Source organism: Nerophis lumbriciformis, linkage group LG05 (assembly GCF_033978685.3).
Source record: "Nerophis lumbriciformis linkage group LG05, RoL_Nlum_v2.1, whole genome shotgun sequence".
NCBI lineage: Eukaryota > Metazoa > Chordata > Actinopteri > Syngnathiformes > Syngnathidae > Nerophis > Nerophis lumbriciformis.
In genome coordinates, this window is record NC_084552.2 from 14,626,612 (window position 1) to 14,652,730 (window position 26,119).

At 41.9% G+C, this 26,119-nt stretch overlaps 1 protein-coding gene across 2 annotated transcripts in view; it reads left to right on the top strand.

Annotated features, from left to right (window-relative positions):
- slc41a2b (solute carrier family 41 member 2b) overlaps positions 1–26,119 on the top strand; it is a 134,601-nt gene that overhangs the window by 88,831 nt on the left and 19,651 nt on the right. For both annotated transcript variants that reach the window (XM_061961241.2, XM_061961240.2), the window contains exons 9-10: positions 20,996–21,127; positions 21,213–21,361. In XM_061961241.2, the coding sequence (XP_061817225.1) occupies positions 20,996–21,127; positions 21,213–21,361 (281 nt within the window). The remainder of the gene's footprint in view (positions 1–20,995; positions 21,128–21,212; positions 21,362–26,119) is intronic.

Consider the following 26,119-nt stretch of genomic DNA (forward strand, 5'->3'; position numbering starts at 1 on the left):
TTAATACTATGAAGGATATTTTCTTGATGCTAACAAGTAGCACCAAAGACACTATAATGTGGTCATCCTTGTCCAATAAAGCACTTGTCTTTCCTGCACAACAACTAAGCTTTTAGTTTGTTGTGAAAATGGACAACAAAAATACGGTGGATTGGAGCAACAATCACAATATTTATTACTAGGACTTAGCAGGACGTTAGTTCATTTGCACAAGCAGGTCTTCTAGTTATATTTAGGCATAGCAACCACAAAAGAACACAAACTAATACTATCTCTTGTCCTTTCTTTACATTTAGTTCTGCTCTCAAACACTGCTAATACAGTAGAGAATAACGTGGATTGCATCACAGAAAGTTTCTCAAACAAATCAAATGTTCAAACATTTTACAAAGTCATCACTGCAGACACCAGCATGGTACGATTGTATTCCACAAGATGATGAAAGTGATTATTTTTAAGTAGAGATGTCCGATATTATTGGCCGATAAATACATTAAAATGTAATATCGGAAATTATCGGTATCGTTTTTTTTATTATCGGTATCTTTTTTTTATTTTTTTTATTTTTTTTATTAAATCAACATAAAAAGATACACTTACAATTAGTGCACCAACCCAAAAAAACCTTCCTCCCCCATTTACACTCATACACACTCATTCACACAAAAGGGTTGTTTCTTTCTGTTATTAATATTCTGGTTCCTCCATTATATATCAATATATATAATATTATATTATATATATAATTTATATTTGCTTTTTAAATGTGTATTTTTATTTCTGTTTTAAATGTAATTTTTTAGTCTGTCCTTTGCCTCCATTTCTTTGTGGTGTACAGCCCTTTGTTTTTCAACTGTGCTTGTCTTTAAAGGGCTTTATAAATAAAGTTGGTATGGTATGGTATGGTATATCAATACAGTCTGCAAGGGATACAGTCCGTAAGCACACATGATTGTGCGTGCTGCTGGTCCACTAATACTACTAGGCTTTAACAATTAATTTAACTAATTTTCATTAATTACTAGTTTCAATGTAACTGTTTTTATATTGTTTTACTTTCTTTTTTATTCAAGAAAATGTTTTTAATTTATTTATCTTATTTTGTTTTATTAATTTTTTTCAAAAGTACCTTATCTTCACCATACCTAGTTGTCCAAATTAGGCATAATAATGTGTTAATTCCACGACTGTATATATCGGTTGATATCGGTATCGGTAATTAAGAAGTTGGACAATATCGGAATATTGGATATCGGCAAAAAGCCATTATCGGACATCCCTATTTTTAAGAGATATTTCCTTTTATTTCCTGACTTTATTACCTTCATGAACCACTCCTATGAAAGTGGTTCGACTGGAACACCCAAGAAATACAACAGCAATACAACATTTTGTGCTCAAACTCTACACTCACTTTCGCTTGTTTAATTGCGACACTCAAGCTGCTTGACCATCGTGTCAATTAAAGAAGAAAAAGGGACGTGACGTCATATGTAACCCAGCAATACATGATAGGTCTGCATATAGTCAATGTGAACACAGTACAAACAAAATACCGTTTTGCCTTAAAGAGTTTGTTGAAGAAACATTCTCATACTTTTAGATATGCATTTCTGCTTTTAATAGTCAGCTATTTGCCATGCCGCTTGTTCACCTTTGATTCTACTCAACAAGAACTCTTTAAAGATGCAGAACGCTACAAAATGACCTTGTTTTCATATCAAAGTGTTCTAAAGGATTACTCCAATCAGCCAAATAATATGCGAATTAATTTTTCATTTGTTGTCTGACCTTTTCTCATAAGTGAGTAGGGATGATGTTCGAAAGCGGTTCTCCCGATTGTTTGATAAGAAAAGAACCGATTCCATGGATTCGAATGCCTTTTTGAGAACCGGTTCCCGTTATCGAAGCCACTATACCGTATTTTTGCGACCATAGGGCGCACCGTATTAAAAGGCGCCGTGTCAGTTACGGGTGCTATTTCTGCGCATTAATAAGGCGCAGCGCATTTTTGGGCGCAGGCATGGTTAAACATACGCTAGTATGAATGGACGCTGTTTTAAAAAGTCAGCAGGAGCAAAGCTGAGTTGGGTTGTACTTTATTGAAGTATTTATCAATGGACTCACATTATTTTTTGATCAATCCTCATCCACAAATCCATCAAAGTCCTCATCTTCTGTGTCCGAAATGAACAGCTGGGCAAGTTCTCCATCAAATACGCCAGATTCCCTCTCCTCATTTTCAAAGTCAGTCTCGTTGTGCATTAGCATAGCAAGCTAGCACAGCAGTAAAAGCCGACTTCTCTTGCCCCGTTGTGCGTATGGATTCACTACCGTGCTGGTCCCCTTCTTCTCCTTTAGCGTCCTCTCTCACCTGAAACCTTCACCCTTAAACGTCCACATGCTGTCCTCAGTCACGTCCGCTTTTCCTCCATAGTGTAACGACCTGCTGAGGTTGATGTTGTGTTCTTTAGTGAGTGATAAGGGTGTAACGGTACTTGTATTTGTATTGAACCATTTCAGTACGGGGGTTTCGGTTCGGTTCGGAGGTGTACCGAACGAGTTTCCACACGGACATATTAAGTAGGGTACCGCACGTTGTGTAAACAATGCACACCGAGGCACAACACACGGCATGCTAGCAACGACCGGGCTACGACAACATGTAAAAGCCAGAGCTGGAAGACCCTCCTGCCTCGTTAAGATCCCCCGTTTGGGAACACTTCGACTTCGTGGTGCGATACAACAATGGAGGACGGAGGTTTGCCGACCATTGTTCAGCAGCGGTAGGGTATGCTTCTGACAACACGTCAAACATGCTAACCCATTTGAAGCGTCACCACCCCCAAGTGAACATCGCTTCAACGAAGAGAAAGACGAGCGTTGTGCAAACACCGCATTCAAGCAGCCTCTCCTTGGCGAGTCAGGCAGGGCTAAAGCAATAACAAATGTTTTTATAGCAGCAGATTTAAGACCATATTGCATTAAAAACTAAATTTTGACCCACTTCTATGGTGGAAGAACAATGAGCCCATATATCCTCTTACTGCCAAGTTAGCCAGGCACTACCTCGCCATACCTGCTACCTGCGTGCCCAGTGAAAGGGTATTTTCCACAGCTGGAGACATTTTAACTGCAAGCAGGTCTGCTCTTTCTGCAGACAATGTGGATAAACTGATTTTTCTGTCGAAAAACATGAAGATTGAGTGAAAGTCACCAGGGTTAAAGGCTGGGGCGGGGGAAAGAAAAGTTAATCTGAGGCTGAGTTGACTTGAAACTGTTTAATGTTGCACTTTTTATATGTAGAAGAAAAGTTTTGTCATTTTATTTACGGTAATCTGAGCAACAACTTGAGGCAGTTTAAAGTTGATTAACGTGGACCCCGACTTAAACAAGTTGAAAAACTTATTGGGGTGTTACCATTTAGTGGTCAATTGTACGGAATATGTACTGTACTGTGCAATCGACTAATAAAAGTCTCAATCAATCAATCAAAAAAAGCACTTTATATGTAGAAAGGTTTTGTTAAGAAACCATTCTGAGCCTTATCTTATTTAGTTTTTATTTTATATATGTCGACCGCATTAACCCTGGCAATGGACCCTGTGTGTATATGTATGTTATTGTTATGCTTAGCATTCATGACTGCCTGCTGTTGCACTGATCATTCTAGTGGTGGCTCACATCCATCACACACAGAGCTATTTCTATTTTTGGGCAGAATTATTATAGTGTTCCCAATGTTAAAATGATAAAGCCATTGTTTACAAATTTGGTAAATAAATAACCAAAAAATGTATACTTTGTTGTTTTCTTACTGTACCAAAAATGAACCGAACCGTGACCTCTAAACCGAGGTATGTACCGAACCGAAATTTTTGTGTACCGCTACACCCTTAGTGAGTGATATTCAGAATTCCCATTGTTGTGAACGTAGCACGCCTGTAAGGTGATTGGCGAAGAAGGAGGAAGCGTTGTTGTTGTCGAAATGAGGAGTGAGGATAGACGTGCGTGTGGAAGGAACGAGATAAGTTGAGCTGTGTTAGTATACGTTGCTCAATAAAAGTTTAAAAAGAGCGTCAGACTTGGTGTGCAACCTCTTCTGGACGCTACAGTATAAACAGCGTGCCGGCCCAGTCATATAACATCTATGGCTTTTGGAACCCAGTGCACACATAACAACCTATCTGGATTCGATAAGAGTTTCGATAAGGAATCGGTTCGATAAGAGGATTCGATTATGGGCTCAAACTCGATAGATTCTTAACGAACATCATCCCTACAAGTGATTGTTGGGCAAAATGCATCATTTGTTCATAGTTCAGGCTGCGCCTAAAGTCTGCATAGAGTTCAGATACGTTGGAAATGGAATGATTTGAGAATATGTTTGGCACTACCTTTTAGTGCCTGTGAATGTACAAACCCCGTTTCCATATGAGTTGAGAAATTGTGTTAGATGTAAATATAAACGGAATACAATGATTTGCAAATCCTTTTCAACCCATATTCAATTGAATGCACTACAAAGACAACATATTTGATGTTCAAACTCATAAACTTTTTTTTTTTTTGCAAATAATAATTAACATAGAATTTCATGGCTGCAACACGTGCCAAAGTAGTTGGGAAAGGGCATGTTCACCACTGTGTTACATCACCTTTTCTTTTAACAACACTCAATAAACGATTTGGAACTGAGGAAACTAATTGTTGAAGCTTTGAAAGTGGAATTCTTTTCCATTCTTGTTTTATGTAGAGCTTCTGTCGTTCAACAGTCCGGGGTCTCCGCTGTCGTATTTTACGCTTCATAATGCGCCACACATTTTTGATGGGAGACAGGTCTGGACTGCAGGCGGGGCAGGAAAGTACCCGCACTCTTTTTTTAGGAAAAAGCCACGTTTTGTAACACGTGCTGAATGTGGCTTGGCATTGTCTTGCTGAAATAAGCAGGGGCGTCCATGAAAAAGACGGAGCTTAGATGGCAGCATATGTTGTTCCAAAACCTGTATGTACCTTTCAGCATTAATGGTGCCTTCACAGATGTGTAAGTTACCCATGTCTTGGGCACTAATACACCCCCATACCATCACAGATGCTGGCTTTTGAACTTTGCGTTGATAACAGTCTGGATGGTTCGCTTCCCCTTTGGTCCGGATGACACGATGTCGAATATTTCCAAAAACAATTTGAAATGTGGACTCGTCAGACCACAGAACACTTTTCCACTTTGCGTGAGTCCATCTTAGATGATCTCGGGCACAGAGAAACCGGCGGCGTTTCTGGATGTTGTTGATAAATGGCTTTCGCTTTGCATAGTAGAGCTTTAACTTGCACTTACAGATGTAGCGACAAACTGTATTTAGTGACAGTGGTTTTCTGAAGTGTTCCTGAGCCCATGTGGTGATATCCTTTAGAGATTGATGTCGGTTTTTGATACAGTGCCGTCTGAGGGATCGAAGGTCACAGTCATTCAATGTTGGTTTCAGGCCATGCCGCTTACGTGGAGTGATTTCTCCAGATTCTCTGAACCTTTTGATGATATTATGGACCGTAGATGTTGAAATCCCTAAATTTCTTGCAATTGCACTTTGAGAAACGTTGTTCTTAAACTGTTTGACAATTTGCTCACGCAGTTGTGGACAAAGGGGTGTACCTCGCCTTATCCTTTCTTGTGAAAGACTGAGCATTTATTGGGAAGTTGTTTTTATACCCAATCATGGCACCCACCTGTTCCCAATTAGCCTGCACACCTGTGGGATGTTCCAAATAAGTGTTTGATGAGCATTCCTCAACTTTATCAGTATTTATTGCCACCTTTCCCAACTTCTTTGTCACGTGTTGCTGGCATCAAATTCTAAAGTTAATGATTATTTGAAAAAAACAAAAAGTTTATCAGTTTGAACATCAAATATCTTGTCTTTGTAGCATATTCAACTGAATATGGGTTGAAAAGAATTTGCAAATCATTGTATTCCGTTTATATTTATATCTAACACAATTTCCCAACTCATATGGAAATGGGGTTTGTAGTTTGTCCTTACAACCCTCTACAGTGGCTGGTCTGCCAGAGAATAAGAAGACATAGCAAGTTGGATGAGTGTTAACAAACTTAGCAATATTGAACTGTTTTTAGCAACAAATCTCTTTTAAAAACAAATCTGGCGAAGATCTGTCGTTCTCCTCAAAGTCTCGCAGCCCTGACATTATTTGTGAAATGTAAAATGTGATTGCTAAAAGAAGCGACGGAAGAACACCCAAGTTGTCGTTCTGAACATATTTGTTTTACTTTTCATGAGTTGTTCTCACTTTTTGTCACATTTTGTCTAACCTTCAGTGTGCAGTCACGGCATCATGGCCAATTATGCAAATTAGACGATGACCTCATCACGCTGTGTTCCATTGTTGTCACACATTTCTTAAACCTTCCAAAGCTGCTTTCCTTCTATTGTTAGCATCCCCACTTTTCCCTCCAGACAGCAATTTGCTGCTGATGACATTTTAATCTTAGCTCATCATCATTCCAGACGAGGTATTTGTCTACTTACAGATAAATGATTCCTTTTGTATTATATTTCATCTAGATGTGTCGTGTCACATTGATGTAACCATCAGACCCTCCCCAGACTCCTCATCCTCACTCCTGTCAGACCCGCTGACCCGAATAAGACAAATTTGCCTCCAACCCACAACCCCAACACCCCTAATGATTTATTTAGACAGCACCAGGCGCATTTCATTGCAGATTACCCCAGAATTGTTGCTAATATTACTGTATATCATGTAAGGTCATACATGGAAATGAAAAACTGACACATTTGCACATTCTCTATTACTCAGTCCTTACTTTATTCCTTTGTTATTTTACCCCTTACACTCATTGCACCTGCCACAATTGTCTTGACTCCATCATGTATGAAATATTACTACATTATTATATCACTTGTAAGAATATTGACATTTTGAACAACTTTTATTGTAAAGTTAATATGGGTTAAACGCGATTGTTATTTGAATGGATTTTTTTTAACAATTAGTCCATCTTCGTGCTTACGCTGTGCGTATATTAAATACATCAGCAGCCAAGATGAGCTTAGAGGCCGTACTCTGGCTCCCGCACATACTGGGAGACAAATATATTGTACAAACCCCGTTTCCATATGAGTTGAGAAATTGTGTTAGATGTAAATATAAACGGAATACAATGATTTGCAAATCATTTTCAACCCATATTCAGTTGAATATGCTACAAAGACAACATATTTGATGTTCAAACTGATAAACTTTTTTTTTTGTTTTGCAAATAATCATTAACTTTAGAATTTGATGCCAGCAACACGTGACAAAGAAGTTGGGAAAGGTGGCAAAAAAGACTGAGGAATGCTCATCAAACACTTATTTGGAACATTCCACTGGTGAACAGGAAAATTGGGAACAGGTGGGTGCCATGATTGGGTATAAAAGTAGATTCCATGAAATGCTCAGTCATTCACAAACAAGGATGGGGCGAGGGTCACCACTTTCTCAACAAATGCGTGAGCAAATTGTTGAACAGTTTAAGAAAAGCCTTTCTCAACCAGCTATTGCAAGGAATTTAAGGATTTCACCATCTACGGTTCATAATGTCATCAAAGGGTTCAGAAAATCTGGAGAAATCACTGCACGTAAGCAGCTAAGCCTGTGACCTTCGATCCCTCAGGCTGTACTGCATCAACAAGCGACATCAGTGTGTAAAGGATATCACCACATGGGCTCAGGAACACTTCAGAAACCCACTGTCAGTAACTACAGTTGGTCGCTACATCTGTAAGTGCAAGTTAAAACTCTCCTATGCAAGGAGAAAACCGTTTATCAACAACACCCAGAAACGCCGTCGGCTTCGCTGGGCCTGAGCTCATCTAAATGGACTGATACAAAGTGGAAAAGTGTTCTGTGGTCTGACGAGTCCACATTTCAAATAGTTTTTGGAAACTGTGGACGTCGTGTCCTCCGGACCAAAGAGGAAAAGAACCATCCGGATTGTTATAGGGGAAAAGTTGAAAAGCCAGCATCTGTGATGGTATGGGGGTGTATTAGTGCCCAAGACATGGGTAACTTACACATTTGTGAAGGCACCATTAATGCTGAAAGGTACATACAGGTTTTGGAGCAACATATGTTGCCATCCAAGCAACGTTACCATGGACGCCCCTGCTTATTTCAGCAAGACAATGCCAAGCCACGTGTTACATCAACGTCGCTTCATAGTAAAAGAGTGCGGGTACTAGACTGGCCTGCCTGTAGTCCAGACCTGTCTCCCATTGAAAATGTGTGGAGCGTTATGAAGCCTAAAATAGCACAACGGAGACCCCCGGACTGTTGAACAACTTAAACTGTACATCAAGCAAGAATGGGAAAGAATTCCACCTGAGAAGCTTCAAAAATGTGTCTCCTCAGTTCCCAAACGTTTACGGAGTGTTGTTAAAAGGAAAGGCCATGTAACACAGTGGTGAACATGCCCTTTCCCAACTACTTTGGCACGTGTTGCAGCCATGAAATTCTAAGTTAATTATTATTTGCAAAAATAAATAAAGTTTATGAGTTTGAACATCAAATATGTTGTCTTTGTAGTGCATTCAATTGAATATGGGTTGAAAAGGATTTGCAAATCATTGTATTCCGTTTATATTTACGTCTAACACATTTTCCCAACTCATATGGAAACGGGGTTTGTACATACAAATACACTTATAGACTAACATGCACACAATTATTCATACATATATACAGTACATACATGCGCGCACACATAGGTTCCTACGCTCCCACATACATACACAAATACAGTACATACCAGTGGTGGGACCAAGTCATTGTTTTGCAAGTCATAAGAAAGTCTCAAGTCTTTGCCCTCAAGTATCGAGTCAAGGCAGGCAAGTCCCGAGTCAAGTTCAAAGTCAGGACTGGAAAGTCTCAAGTCCTGCATTTTGAGTTTCGAGTCCTTTCAAGTCCTTTTAACCACAGACTAATATATTTACACAGATTGTGTATGCTTTTAAAACACTGTATTTATTTATTAAAACAAGTGCATTTGAAATCGCAGGGAAAAAAATTGTACTGACATTGCACTTCATAAAAGCACTATTAACCAGTCATTTTAAACATTTAACTCATTCCTAACACACATTTGAAAAAACGAGTGCAACTGTACTTATTTGCACAAAACATTGTATTTCCATGGCATATTGCATTGTAACTAGTTCCACAGCAGTTTATATCCTGTTCTTACCTTATATCGTTGATCTCATCTCATACTGTATGTGTGATGTGTGCGTTCACATGAAAAATACATGAACACAGCAAAGAACAGATTTAGACATTTTATATGTCAGGGCCCTATGCAATATGTACACATAGTCTTAATATAGTATACATTTTAACTGACCTTTAATTGACTATGTTTGTCTTTTTGTAGGTGGCTAAAATACGCGGTGCTGCTGACCGCCGTCTAACGTTACGTTACTGTGTGTGATACATGGACTAACGTTACGTTACTGTGTGTGATACATGGACTAATGTTACGTTACTGTGTGTGATACATGGACTAACGTTACGTTACTGTGTGTGATACATGGACTAATGTTACGTTACTGTGTGTGATACATGGACTAATGTTACGTTACTGTGTGTGATACATGGACTAATGTCACGTTACTGTGTGTGATACATGGACTAACGTTACGTTACTGTGTGTGATACATGGACTAACGTTACGTTACTGTGTGTGATACATGGACTAACGTTACGTTACTGTGTGTGATACATGGACTAATGTTACGTTACTGTGTGTGATACATGGACTAATGTTACGTTACTGTGTGTGATACATGGACTAATGTTACGTTACTGTGTGTGATACATGGACTAATGTTACGTTACTGTGTGTGATACATGGACTAATGTTACGTTACTGTGTGTGATACATGGACTAATGTTACGTTACTGTGTGTGATACATGGACTAATGTTACGTTACTGTGTGTGATACATGGACTAACGTTACGTTACTGTGTGTGATACATGGACTAACGTTACGTTACTGTGTGTGATACATGGACTAATGTTACGTTACTGTGTGTGATACATGGACTAACGTTACGTTACTGTGTGTGATACATGGACTAACGTTGTGTTACTGTGTGTGATACATGGACTAACGTTACGTTACTGTGTGTGATACATGGACTAACGTTGCGTTACTGTGTGTGATACATGGACTAACGTTGCGTTACTGTGTGTGATACATGGACTAACGTTACGTTACTGTGTGTGATACATGGACTAACGTTACGTTACTGTGTGTGATACATGGACTAACGTTACGTTACTGTGTGTGATACATGGACTAACGTTACGTTACTGTGTGTGTGATACATGGACTAACGTTACGTTACTGTGTGTGATACATGGACTAATGTTACGTTACTGTGTGTGATACATGGACTAACGTTAAGTTACTGTGTGTGATACATGGACTAACGTCACGTTACTGTGTGTGATACATGGACTAACGTCACGTTACTGTGTGTGATACATGGACTAACGTTACGTTACTGTGTGTGATACATGGACTAATGTTACGTTACTGTGTGTGATACATGGACTAACGTTACGTTACTGTGTGTGATACATGGACTAATGTTACGTTACTGTGTGTGATACATGGACTAATGTTACGTTACTGTGTGTGATACATGGACTAATGTCACGTTACTGTGTGTGATACATGGACTAACGTTACGTTACTGTGTGTGATACATGGACTAACGTTACGTTACTGTGTGTGATACATGGACTAACGTTACGTTACTGTGTGTGATACATGGACTAATGTTACGTTACTGTGTGTGATACATGGACTAATGTTACGTTACTGTGTGTGATACATGGACTAATGTTACGTTACTGTGTGTGATACATGGACTAATGTTACGTTACTGTGTGTGATACATGGACTAATGTTACGTTACTGTGTGTGATACATGGACTAATGTTACGTTACTGTGTGTGATACATGGACTAATGTTACGTTACTGTGTGTGATACATGGACTAACGTTACGTTACTGTGTGTGATACATGGACTAACGTTACGTTACTGTGTGTGATACATGGACTAATGTTACGTTACTGTGTGTGATACATGGACTAACGTTACGTTACTGTGTGTGATACATGGACTAACGTTGTGTTACTGTGTGTGATACATGGACTAACGTTACGTTACTGTGTGTGATACATGGACTAACGTTGCGTTACTGTGTGTGATACATGGACTAACGTTGCGTTACTGTGTGTGATACATGGACTAACGTTACGTTACTGTGTGTGATACATGGACTAACGTTACGTTACTGTGTGTGATACATGGACTAACGTTACGTTACTGTGTGTGATACATGGACTAACGTTACGTTACTGTGTGTGTGATACATGGACTAACGTTACGTTACTGTGTGTGATACATGGACTAATGTTACGTTACTGTGTGTGATACATGGACTAACGTTAAGTTACTGTGTGTGATACATGGACTAACGTCACGTTACTGTGTGTGATACATGGACTAACGTCACGTTACTGTGTGTGATACATGGACTAACGTTACGTTACTGTGTGTGATACATGGACTAACGTTACGTTACTGTGTGTGATACATGGACTAACGTTACGTTGCTGTGTGTGATACATGGACTAACGTTACGTTACTGTGTGTGATACATGGACTAACGTCGCGTTACTGTGTGTGATACATGGACTAACGTTGCGTTACTGTGTGTGATACATGGACTAACGTTACGTTACTGTGTGTGATACATGGACTAATGTTACGTTACTGTGTGTGATACATAGACTAACGTTACGTTACTGTGTGTGATACATGGACTAACGTTACCTTACTGTGTGTGATACGTGGACTAACGTTACGTTACTGTGTGTGATACGTGGACTAACGTTACGTTACTGTGTGTGATACGTGGACTAACGTTACGTTACTGTGTGATACTTGGACTAATGTTACGTTACTGTGTGTGATACATGGACTAACGTTACGTTACTGTGTGTGATACATGGACTAATGTTACGTTACTGTGTGTGATACATGGACTAACGTTACGTTACTGTGTGTGATACATGGACTAACGTTACGTTACTGTGTGTGATACATGGACTAACGTTACGTTACTGTGTGTGATACATGGACTAACGTTACGTTACTGTGTGTGATACATGGACTAACGTTACGTTACTGTGTGTGATACATAGACTAACGTTACGTTACTGTGTGTGATACATGGACTAACGTTACGTTACTGTGTGTGATACATGGACTAACGTTACGTTACTGTGTGTGATACATGGACTAACGTTACGTTACTGTGTGTGATACATGGACTAATGTTACGTTACTGTGTGTGATACATAGACTAACTTTACGTTACTGTGTGTGATACATGGACTAATGTTACGTTACTGTGTGTGATACATGGACTAATGTTACGTTACTGTGTGTGATACATGGACTAACGTTACGTTACTGTGTGTGATACATGGACTAACGTTGCGTTACTGTGTGTGATACATGGACTAACGTTACGTTACTGTGTGTGATACATGGACTAACGTTACGTTACTATGTGTGATACATGGACTAACGTTGCGTTACTGTGTGTGATACATGGACTAACGTTACGTTACTGTGTGTGATACATGGACTAACGTTGCGTTACTGTGTGTGATACATGGACTAACGTTGCGTTACTGTGTGTGATACATGGACTAACGTTACGTTACTGTGTGTGATACATGGACTAACGTTACGTTACTGTGTGTGATACATGGACTAACGTTACGTTACTGTGTGTGATACATGGACTAACGTTACGTTACTGTGTGTGTGATACATGGACTAACGTTACGTTACTGTGTGTGATACATGGACTAATGTTACGTTACTGTGTGTGATACATGGACTAACGTTAAGTTACTGTGTGTGATACATGGACTAACTTTACGTTACTGTGTGTGATACATGGACTAACGTCACGTTACTGTGTGTGATACATGGACTAACGTTACGTTACTGTGTGTGATACATGGACTAACGTTACGTTACTGTGTGTGATACATGGACTAACGTTACGTTGCTGTGTGTGATACATGGACTAACGTTACGTTACTGTGTGTGATACATGGACTAACGTCGCGTTACTGTGTGTGATACATGGACTAACGTTGCGTTACTGTGTGTGATACATGGACTAACGTTACGTTACTGTGTGTGATACATGGACTAATGTTACGTTACTGTGTGTGATACATGGACTAACGTTACGTTACTGTGTGTGATACATGGACTAATGTTACGTTACTGTGTGTGATACATGGACTAACGTTACGTTACTGTGTGTGATACATGGACTAACGTTACGTTACTGTGTGTGATACATGGACTAACGTTACGTTACTGTGTGTGATACATGGACTAACGTTACGTTACTGTGTGTGATACATGGACTAACGTTACGTTCATATGTTGTCAATAGAGATGTCCGATAATGGCTTTTTTGCCGGTATTCCGATATTGTCCAACTCTTTATTACCGATTCCGATATCAACTGATACCGATATATACAGTCGTGGAATTAACACATTATTATGCTTAATTTTGTTGTGATGCCCCGCTGGATGCATTAAACAATGTAACAAGGTTTTGCAAAATAAATAAACTCAAGTTATGGAAAAAAAAAATGCTAACATGGCACTGCCATATTTATTATTGAAGTCACAAAGTGCATTATTTTTTTTAACATGCCTCAAAACAGCAGCTTGGAATTTGAACAGCAGCTTGGAATTTGGGACATGCTCTCCCTTAGAGAGCATTAGGAGGTTGAGGTGGGCGAGGGTGGCGGGGGGGTGTATATTGTAGTGTCCCAGAAGAGTTAGTGCTGCAAGGGGTTCTGGGTATTTGTTGTGTTGTGTTTATGTTGTGTTACGGTGCGGATGTTCTCCCGAAATGTGTTTGTTTGTCATTCTTGTTTGGTGTGGGTTCACAGTGTGGCGCATATTTGTAACAGTGTTAAAGTTGTTTATACGGCCACCCTCAGTGTGACCTGTATGGCTGTTGACCAAGTATGCTTTGCATTCACTTGTGTGTGTGAAAAGCCGTAGATATTATGTGACTGGGTCGGCACGCAAAGGCAGTGCCTTTAAGGCACGCCCCCAATATTGTTGTCTGGGTTGTCGGGAGAAATTTGGGAGAATGGATGCCCCGGGAGATTTTCGGGAGGGGCACTGAAATTCGGGAGTCTCCCGGGAAAATCGGGAGGGTTGGCAAGTATGACTGGGAGACGTAACTGCTCTGTACTTCTCCCTACGTCCGTGTACCACTCCGTTATTACATTTTAAAGCATTTATCGGCCGATAATATCGTCAGTCCGATATTATCGGACATCTCTAGTTGTCAATATTCAGTGTTTTATCCTTCATAGTTAATATTGTAAATCACACATTCTTTATTTTCATGTACATTCTGGGTGTCTCATTCAGTAAACATTTTTTTAATTGTATATCATTTTATAAGGCACATCGCACCCGACCTCTATGACCCCTGCTATGGGTGGTGAGCCCATTGGAGGGGGGACCCACGTTGCCTCTTCGGGCTGTGCCCAGCCGGGCCCCATGGGGACAGGCCCGGCCACCAGGCGCTCGCCATCGTGCCCCACCTCCGGGCCTGGCTCCAGAGGGGGGCCCCGGTGACCCGCGTCCGGGCAAGGGAAATCTGGGTTCCTTGCTTGTTTTCTTCATAGAGGTCTTCGAGCTGCTCTTTGTCTGATCCCTCACCTAGGACCAGTTTGTCTTGGGAGACCCTACCAGGGGGCATAAAGCCCCCGGACAACATAGCTCCTAGGATCATTGGGACACGCAAACTCCTCTACCACGTTAAGGTGGCAGCTCAGAGAGGAGGGTCATAGAGGTCGGGTGCGATGTGAGCTGGGCGGCAGCCAAGGGCAGGGCACTTGGCGGTCCGATCCTCGGCTACAGAAGCTAGCTCTTGGGACGTGGAACGTCACCTCGCTGGGGGGGGAAGGAGCCTGAGCTAGTGCGCGAGGTGGAGAAGTTCCGGCTAGATATAGTCGGACTCACTTCGATGCACAGCAAGGGCTCTGGAACCAGTTCTCTCGAGAGGGGCTGGACTCTCTTCCACTCTGGCGTTGCCGGCAGTGAAAGGCGACGGGCTGGGGTGGCAATTCTTGTTGCCCCCCGGCTCAGAGCCTGTACGTTGGAGTTCAACCCGGTGGACGAGAGGGTAGCTTCCCTCCGACTTCGGGTGGGGGAACGGGTCCTGACTGTGGTTTGCGCTTACGCGCCAAACCGCAGCTCAGAGTACCCACCCTTTTTGGATTCACTCGAGGGAGTACTTGAGAGTGCTCCCCCGGGTGATTCCCTCGTTCTACTGGGGGACTTCAATGCTCATGTTGGCAGCGACAGTGAAACCTGGAGAGGCGTGATTGGGAAGAATGGCTGCCCGGATCTGAACCCGAGCGGTGTTATGTTATTGGACTTTTGTGCCCGTCACAGATTGTCCATAACGAACACCATGTTCAAACATAAGGGTGTCCATATGTGCACTTGGCACCAGGACACCCTAGGCCGCAGTTCCATGATCGACTTTGTAGTTGTGTCATCGGATTTGCGGCCTCATGTTTTGGACACTCGGGTGAAGAGAGGGGCGGAGCTTTCTACCGATCACCACCTGGTGGTGAGTTGGCTGCGATGGTGGGGGAGGGTGCCGGACAGACCTGGCAGGCCCAAACGCATTGTGAGGGTTTGCTGGGAACGTCTGGCAGAGTCTCCTGTCAGAGAGAGTTTCAATTCCCACCTCCGGAAGAACTTTGAAAATGTCACGAGGGAGGTGCTGGACATTGAGTCCGAATGGACCATGTTCCGCGCCTCTATTGTCGAGGCGGCTGATTGGAGCTGTGGCCGCAAGGTAGTTGGTGCTTGTCGTGGCGGTAATCCTAGAACCCGTTGGTGGACACCGGCGGTGAGGGATGCCGTCAAGCTGAAGAAGGAGTCCTATCGGGTTCTTTTGGCTCATAGGACTCCTGAGGCAGCGGACAAGTACCGACAGGCCAAGCGGTGTGCGGCTTCAGCGGTCGCAGAGGCAAAAACTCGGACATGGGAGGAGTTCGGTGAGGCCATGGAAAACGACTTCCGGACGGCTTCGAAGCAATTCTGGACCACCATCCGCCGCCTCAGGAAGGGGAAGCAGTGCACTATCAACACCGTGTATGGCGAGGATGGTGTTCTGCTGACCTCGACTGCGGATGTTGTGGATCGGTGGAGGGAATACTTCGAAGACCTCCTCAATCCCACCAACACGTCTTCCTATGAGGAAGCAGTGCCTGGGGAGCCTGTGGTGGGTTCTCCTATTTCTGGGGCTGAGGTTGCTGAGGTAGTTAAAAAGCTCCTCGGTGGCAAGGCCCCGGGGGTAGATGAGATCCGCCCGGAGTTCCTTAAGGCTCTGGATGCTGTGGGGCTGTCTTGGTTGACAAGACTCTGCAGCATCGCGTGGACATCGGGGGCGGTGCCACTGGATTGGCAGACCGGGGTGGTGGTTCCTCTCTTTAAGAAGGGGAACCGGAGGGTGTGTTCTAACTATCGTGGGATCACACTCCTCAGCCTTCCCGGTAAGGTCTATTCAGGTGTACTGGAGAGGAGGCTACGCCGGATAGTCGAACCTCGGATTCAGGAGGAACAGTGTGGTTTTCGTCCTGGTCGTGGAACTGTGGACCAGCTCTATACTCTCCGCAGGGTCCTTGAGGGTGCATGGGAGTTTGCCCAACCAGTCTACATGTGTTTTGTGGACTTGGAGAAGGCATTCGACCGTGTCCCTCGGGAAGTCCTGTGGGGAGTGCTCAGAGAGTACGGGGTATCGGACTGTCTGATTGTGGCAGTCCGCTCCCTGTATGATCAGTGCCAGAGCCTGGTCCGCATTGCCGGTAGTAAGTCGGACACGTTTCCAGTGAGGGTTGGACTCCGCCAAGGCTGCCCTTTGTCACCGATTCTGTTCATAACTTTTATGGACAGAATTTCTAGGCGCAGTCAAGGCGTTGAGGGGATCTGGTTTGGTGGCTGCAGGATTAGGTCTCTGCTTTTTGCAGATGATGTGGTCCTGATGGCTTCATCTGGCCAGGATCTTCAGCTCTCACTGGATCGGTTCGCAGCTGAGTGTGAAGCGACTGGGATGAGAATCAGCACCTCCAAGTCCGAGTCCATGGTTCTCGCCCGGAAAAGGGTGGAGTGCCATCTCCGGGTTGGGGAGGAGATCTTGCCCCAAGTGGAGGAGTTCAAGTACCTCGGAGTCTTGTTCACGAGTGAGGGAAGAGTGGATCGTGAGATCGACAGGCGGATCGGTGCGGCGTCTTCAGTAATGCGGACGCTGTATCGATCCGTTGTGGTGAAGAAGGAGCTGAGCCGGAAGGCAAAGCTCTCAATTTACCGGTCGATCTACGTTCCCATCCTCACCTATGGTCATGAGCTTTGGGTTATGACCGAAAGGACAAGATCACGGGTACAAGCGGCCGAAATGAGTTTCCTCCGCCGGGTGGCGGGGCTCTCCCTTAGAGATAGGGTGAGAAGCTCTGCCATCCGGGAGGCGCTCAAAGTAAAGCCGCTGCTCCTCCACATCGAGAGGAGCCAGATGAGGTGGTTCGGGCATCTGGTCAGGATGCCACCCGAATGCCTCCCTAGGGAGGTGTTTAGGGCACGTCCGACCGGTAGGAGGCCGCGGGGAAGACCCAGGACACGTTGGGAAGACTATGTCTCTCGGCTGGCCTGGGAACGCCTCGGGGTCCCACAGGAAGAGCTGGACGAAGTGGCTGGGGAGAGGGAAGTCTGGGCTTCCCTGCTTAGGCTGCTGCCCCCGCGACCCGACCTCGGATAAGCGGAAGAAGATGGATGGATGGATGGATTTTATAAGGCAGTCTGTCATAACGTTTTCAGCATTCAATCAGACATTATTGTGAGGTTTTCTATTAGTATTCCTAAAAATAGATATATCAATCAATCAATCAATCAATGTTTATTTATATAGCCCTAAATCACAAGTGTCTCAAAGGGCTGCACAAGCCACAACGATATCCTCGGTACAAAGCCCACATAAGGGCAAGGAAAAACTCACCCCAGTGGGACGTCGATGTGAATGACTATGAGAAACCTTGGAGAGGACCGCATATGTGGGTAACCCCCCCCCCTCTAGGGGAGACCGAATGCAATGGATGTCGAGTGGGTCTGACATAATATTGTGAAAGTCCAGTCCATAGTGGATCTAACATAATAGTAAGTGTCCAGTCCATAGTGGGGCCAGCAGGACACCATCCCGAGCGGAGACTCGTCAGCAGCGCAGAGATGTCCCCAACCGATGCACAGGCGAGCGGTCCACCCCGGGTCCCGACTCTGGACAGCCAGCACTTCATCCATGGCCACCGGACCTGTGCCCCCCCCCCAACCGCCCTCGCCCCCAGACATATTTTTCTCTCTAAATCCCCCACCCCCCTGAAACAAAATAATTGCCCGGGCCTGCACTTTGGAAACTGGGTAACACACGGCACACTGACAAAGCTTAACCTATTAAAGTTAAAGTTAAAGTACCAATGATTGTCACACACACACTAGGTGTGGTGAAATGATTCTCTGCATTTGACCCATCACCCCTGGGAGGGGGGGGGGAGCAGTGGGCAGCAGCTGTAGCCGCGCCCGGGAATAATTTTTGGTGATTTAACCTCAAATTCCAACCCTTGATGCTGAGTGCCAAGCAGGGAGGTAATGGGTCCCATTGTTATAGTTGTTACTATAACAATCTACAAGGTTAATACAGTTTGCTTCTCTTTCTTCCTCTCCATTTATCTGTTTTCTTTTGTATTTCAAGTTATCATGGCATACATGTATTGTTGCATTTTGAAACAATTGCATTGTTGATATTAGAGGTAATTGTTGTTATTATTCATTATCAATAGTGCTATTTCTATTGGTATTTGTATTGCTCCATTTGTCATTTATGTGTTACTGATTGAAAAGGTTTTATAACTTTCATACCAAATAATATATTGCACCAATCGCTCCAAATCGAGAATGAATTCTGAACGGAATTATCACCCCAAGAATCAGAATCGAGTCGAGTTGTAAGATATTGTAAACAATTTTTTAATGCTGGGCCTTCTGCAATATTATCACATTTAGGTCATGTAAATATACAAATGTCATGATCAACAACCTGGTCGTGATTAATTTCAATTGAGTAAAAAACAAACACCTGACTGTATTGGAAGTTATTGTACTTTATATGATGGTGTGGTTGTATGAAGAGTAAACAGCAGTGACGTGCGGTGAGGTTCATGACTGGTGAGGCACTGACTTCATCACAGTCAGATTTACAAACATATGAACCCTAAAGAGTATCTTATTCACCATTTGATTGGCAGCAGTTAAAGGGTTATGTTTAAAAGCTCATACCAGCATTCTTCCCTGCTTGGCAGTCAGCATCAAGGCTTGGAATTGGGGGTTAAATCACCAAAAATTATTCCCGGGCGCGGCGCCGCTGCTGCCCACTGCTCCCCTCACCTCCCAGGGGGTGATCAAGGGATGGGTCAAATGCAGAGGGCAAATTTCACCACACCTAGTGTGTGTGTGACAATCATTGGTACTTTAACTTAACTTTAACTTTACACATACAAACTGTAGCACACAAAAAAGCACATTTAATTAAAAAAACGTTTATATGGTCTTACCTTTACTTATAAATGACGTCCATGCGCCGCAACTAAAGCCCTCACTTCAACTTTCCACGTGCAAGATTGAATCTATTTAAAAAAGTGTAACCGAGGGTTTATAAATGTCGCCTATACTGTATGAAACTACAAAATAACAAACACGGAGGCTCCAGTTTACACGAGGACCGCTTTATTTACCTTCTTTCAAAAACCTCCGCTCCACTCCGTGTCATCACTTCCGCTCTTAGCGCCTTCAAAATAAGAGCTCAAGGCATATACTGTATAACAGCGCATAACAGAAACTTAACATCACAAAGAGGAAAGCTCATGAAAATAGGTTAAAAAAGTTATTTAATAAGAAGCCAAAAAGTGCAAAAACAATAATGTTCGTGTTGGAGGAGTTGTGAATTAGATACACCTGCAGTCTGCAGGTGTACCTAATGTTGTGGCCCTGCAGTCATTCACAACTCCTCCAACACGAACATTATTGTTTTTGCACTTTTTGGCTTCTTATGAAATAACTTTTTTAAATAGATTCAATCTTGCACGTGGAAAGTTTAAGTGTGGGCTTTAGTTGATATAACAATTCTACGGCGGTGGTGCAGGAGGCGGGATTACTGGAGCCTCAGCCAGTGCGTCTTTTGCAGCCGTTTTATGATTGCTCAGCACAAGAAATACGTTACACACATACAGTTGTTGACAAAATACACTGTACATTATATACCTCAGCTAACTAAACTATGGAAATGTATAATATAATTCATATAGCAATACGGTCTCACTGCACAGCAGGCCAGCAGTTAGCCGAGTCCGGAATCCATGTTGAGGCACTGAGTTACGTGCCTCAACTAGCTGCTGTTCACCGCATTGTCTCTTCTCAGTATTTGAACAGCAAATGTGAAAATTCAACGATTTTGAATAAAAATAATCTAAAACTGGTGAAGTTAAATGGAAAATAACTTTATAGTATAATCACTGGATACATATAACAATTTAATTAATTTTTTTTCTTTTTACATTTTTTTTACATTTTGGTAAACAGTATTGGACTGAGCACACAGCCTTGTGGTACTCCACCACTAATCTTTGTACTATAATTAACGGGACCAATCCGCACTGCTCTTGTTCCATATAAGGACACGCTTGAAACTCAGGTGCTGTAATAATCTACCTGTATCATTTTTAGGTATCGGAGGTAACTTGGTGGCCATTCAGTCCAGCCGGATCTCCACCTGCCTGCACTTCCACTGCGCCCCCGGGGAGGTTCCTGATGAGGCCAAGGGCTGCTACTACCCTTGTCGCACCTTCTACGGGACGGGTACGTCTTTTACAGCCACGATGGTTCGATTGGACTCAAATCAACCCGTTAACATTTGTCTCCATTCTTTGGGACATTTCACCAGGTGCTAATCACCGGTCCGCTCAGGTGCTCCTCCTCCTGGTGATCCCCGGTCATGTCATTTTCCTCTACACCATTCACCTGATGAAGAGCGGACACACGACTCTGACGCCCATCTTCATGTCTGTCTACCTGTCGGCTGCACTGCTGCAGGTAAGCATGCTTTGATTGGTAAGAGGCACATACGGTGGAACCTCGATTTACGGACTGAGCTGGTTCTTGAACATGGTTTGTGTCCAAGGACGTATTTCCTGAGTTTATAAACATAATATACATTTTTTTAAATGTGATGCTAAAAAATATCGATGTAATCATAGTAGTATCGACTACATACGCTCCTGTACTTGGTATCATTACAGTGAATGTCAGGTTTAGATCCACCAATGGTGTTCGTTTACATTGTGACGCCGGTGTGTAGTGAAACATGTTTAGCTATTCCTCGTCCCGCAGGGATGATACTTGTAGAAACTTACTTTATTTGTCGCCATGGAGACGAGGATTAGTGTTTTAAAAGTAGCTAAAACACTGCAGACTGGGTATTAGCCGCTTTCTAGCTAGCCATGTCTTAAAGCACCTCTTCCTGAGGGCGTTTCAGTGTTATAGCTTCAACTTTATTGTTAGTCCATTCTCCCTTTTCTGTCTACACACTGTGTCTGATTGTAAGTACTCAGTGAATGTGCGCTGCCGAACACGCTCCTCTGCTCATAAACCAGCAATGTCACGACGTGAAGACAACGCGCCGTCTTGCCCGTTAAAAAAAGGGTGGAGCGGAAACCGCTACTTTTTAGAGGCGGTATAGTACCGAAAATGATTCATTAGTATCGCGGTACTATACTAGTACCAGTATACCGTACAACCCTAGTATTTACAAACCCCGTTTCCATATGAGTTGGGAAATTGTGTTAGATGTAAATATAAACGGAATACAATGATTTGCAAATCATTTTCAACCCATATTCAGTTGAATATGCTACAAAGTCAACAACTGATAAACATTTTTTTTGTTGCAAATAATCATTAACTTTAGAATTTGATGCCAGCATCACATGACAAAGAAGTTGGGAAAGGTGGCAAAAAATACTGATAAAGTTGAGGAATGCTCATCAAACACTTATTTGGAACATCCCACAGGTGAACAGGCAAATTGGGAACAGGTGGGTGCCATGATTGGGTATAAAAGTAAATTCCATGAAATGCTCAGTAATTCACAAACAAGGATGGGGCAAGGGTCACCACTTTGTCAACAAATGCGTGAGCAAATTGTTGAACAGTTTAAGAAAAACATTTCTCAAGCAGCTATTGCAAGGAATTTAGGGATTTCACCATCTACGGTCCGTAATATCATCAAAGGGTTCAGAGAATCTGGAGAAATCACTGCACGTAATCAGCTAAGCCCGTGACCTTCGATCCCTCAGGCTGTACTGCATCAGCAAGCGACATCAGTGTGTAAAGGATATCACCACATGGGCTCAGGAACACTTCAGAAACCCACTGTCCGTAACTACAGTTGGTCACTACATCTGTAAGTGCAAGTTAAAACTCTCCTATGCAAGGGGAAAACCGTTTATCAACAACACCCAGAAACGGCGTCGGCTTCGCTGGGCCTGAGCTCATCTAAGATGGACTGATACAAAGTGGAAAAGTGTTCTTTGGTCTGACAAGTCCACATTTCAAATTGTTTTTGGAAACTGTGGATGTGGTGTCCTCCGGACCAAAGAGGAAAAGAACCATCCAGATTTTTATAGGCGCAAAGTGTAAAAGCCAGCATGTGTGATGGTATGGGGGTGTATTAGTGCCCAAGACATGGGTAACTTACACATCTGTGAAGGCACCATTAATGCTGAAAGGTACATACAGGTTTTGGAGCATCATATGTTGCCATCCAAGCAACGTTACCATGGACGCCCCTGCTTATTTCAGCAAGACAATGCCAAGCCACGTGTTACATCAACGTGGCTTCATAGTAAAAGAGTGCGGGTCCAGACCTGTCTCCCATTGAAAATGTGTGGCGCATTATGAAGCCTAAAATAGCACAACGGAGACCCCCGGACTGTTGAACAACTTAAGCTGTACATCAAGCAAGAACGGGAAAGAATTCCACCTGAGAAGCTTAAAAAATGTGTCTCCTCAGTTCCCAAACGTTTACTGAGTGTTGTTAAAAGGAAAGGCCATGTAACACAGTGGTGAACATGCCCTTTCCCAACTACTTTGGCACGTGTTGCAGCCATGAAATTCTAAGTTAATTATTATTTGCAAAAAAAAAAAAAAATTTATGAGTTTGAACATCAAATATCTTGTCTTTGTAGTGCATTCAATTGAATATGGGTTGAAAAGGATTTGCAAATCATTGTATTCCGTTTATATTTACATCTAACACAATTTCCCAACTCATATGGAAACGGGGTTTGTATATATATATATATATACATATATATATATATATATATATATATATATATATATATATATATATATATATATATATATATATATATATATATATATATATACTGTGTTCCTAATTATTATGCAAAGTACAATTTACTCACATTTTCATAAATAATTGATGCAAATGTCAGTCAGTATAATTTCCAAGTCATCAGCCGTTAGAGTTTAATTTCTAATTTCATTGAACAAATCTCGAAATGATAACATTATTTTTACAATAAATAAATACAATAAATAACTCAAAGTCCACTGTTCCAAGTTATTAAGCACAACAGCGTTTCAAGACATTTTATAGGCTGTAAAGAACTCAAAATGGTCACATGTTGAATTTGTAGCATTATAAGACCATATAAATTACAAATAGTTTTGATTAAAATAACTTTTGATAAAACAAGGTGAGTTACATGTTAATATAGGACCCTTTGCTTGATATCACCCTTGCATTCATTGAAGTTGTGAGTTCTTGGACAGTTCCAGCTAGGGCTGGGCGATATGGCCTTTTATTAATATCTCAATATTTTTAGGCCATGTCACGATACACGATATATATCTCCATATTTTGCCTTAGCCTTGAATGAACACTTGATGCATATAATCACAGCAGTATGATGATTCTATGTGTCTACTTTAAAACATTCTTGTTCATACTGCATAATGCAATAATGTGGAACATCACTTTTAAGCAGTTTTCCTTTCATTGGGCTCACCTGGGAGACTATCACAGGTGTCTGAGATTGATGTCAATGATCTACAGAGCCTTGGGACACAATACCATCCATGAATGTGATGGAAAAACAAAAAAATATAGGTTTTTGCAAAATAATTTGTAACACAGTGTATATTTATATATAACAGGGGCGTAATGGCTCAGCAATCTCTTTTTTATATCCAAACAGCACAACATCAACATTAAGCTTAAATGTCAACGCGCGTGCACACACCAAAGTCCCTTTGATGCTCACCAAAACGTTACCATGTTGCTACAATAAAAAACAAAAAAAAGGAAATTCCTTTTAAATTTTGTGTTGGCAAATATGTTTTTTTTTACTGGGAGTTTCGGAGTGATAAACAAGCAGTGGCTTCACCTTACAGTCACCACTAGCATTAGCACAAACTAGCAATGTGAGGCGATCCTTCATTGGCCTGTGTCCCGGTAGTCCCTTCTCCTCAGCTATAAAATAAGTCTACCGTGGCATCTTTAAGTCCAGTCTCGTCACTATCAAGACTTGCTGATAAAATCCTTGAAGTCCTACTCTTACGCCTCGCCACGCCGCACCGCGCTGTAAATGCCGGTCCTCTTTTTAAACTTTTTGAACCACACTAGTCTCGCTTTAAAATGTTATTGTCGTCTCTGTTCATCAAGTCACAATATAAATGGCGTCTTGTCCAGATTTGGTCGCGCTCTACCTTCCATTTTTTTTATCCGATTCAAACCGTTCCAACTTCAAACTGTTCAGCCTATTCGGGATTCGCAGGTTTCCCTTGACAAATTCCAAAAATTCCCAGATTTCCCAGAATTCCGGGTTTTCCGGGACATTTTTCCCATTTAAAATGAATTGGCCATTTTTCAAATTTCCACATTTTTCAACCGATTCAAACCATTCAACCTTCAACACATTCTACTCATCCTGGAAATTCAAACTATCATTTTCCAAGTATAAAAAAATTCCAGGAATTCCCAGAATTCCCGTTTTTTTCACACTTTTTTTCACACTTTTTTCTGTCGACTACCCCTTCCACATTTTTCAACCCACTTCAACTGTTCCACCGTCAAATCATTCCACTTAATCAGGACAAAAAAACTAAGGTATTTTTGGAACTGGGAAAATTCCCGGTTTTCCCGAAATTCCAGGAACACCATTTCTCAATTGAAAATCTTACTACTTCAACATTTCTCGACCGTTTTTCAAAAATCCAACACCAACCATCCAGAATATTCACATTTTCCAAAAAATTCCCGCTTTTTCACGAAATTCCCAAATTTCCATGAAATTCCCATTGAAAAGAATGGAACATTTTTCAAAGTTCCACAACTCCCACATTTTTTATCCAATTCAAACCATTCCAACTTCAAAATATTCAGCCTGTTCAGGAATTGTGTGCTCACATTCAACAATTATTAAAACTAATTCCCGGATTTCCTAGAATTCACAGTTTTTAGGGACATTTTCTTCATTCAAAATGAATTATCCATTTTTCAAACTTTCTAATTTTTCAACCGATTCAAATAGGGATGTCCAATAATGGCTTTTTGCCGATATCCGATATTCCAATATTGTCCAACTCTTTAATTACCGATACCGATATCAACCGATATATACAGTCGTGGAATTAACACATTATTATGCCTAATTTGGTCAACCAGGTATGGTGAAGATAAGGTACTTTTAGAAAAAATTAATAAAATAAAATAAGATAAATAAATTAAAAACATTTTCTTGAATAAAAAAGAAAGTAAAACAA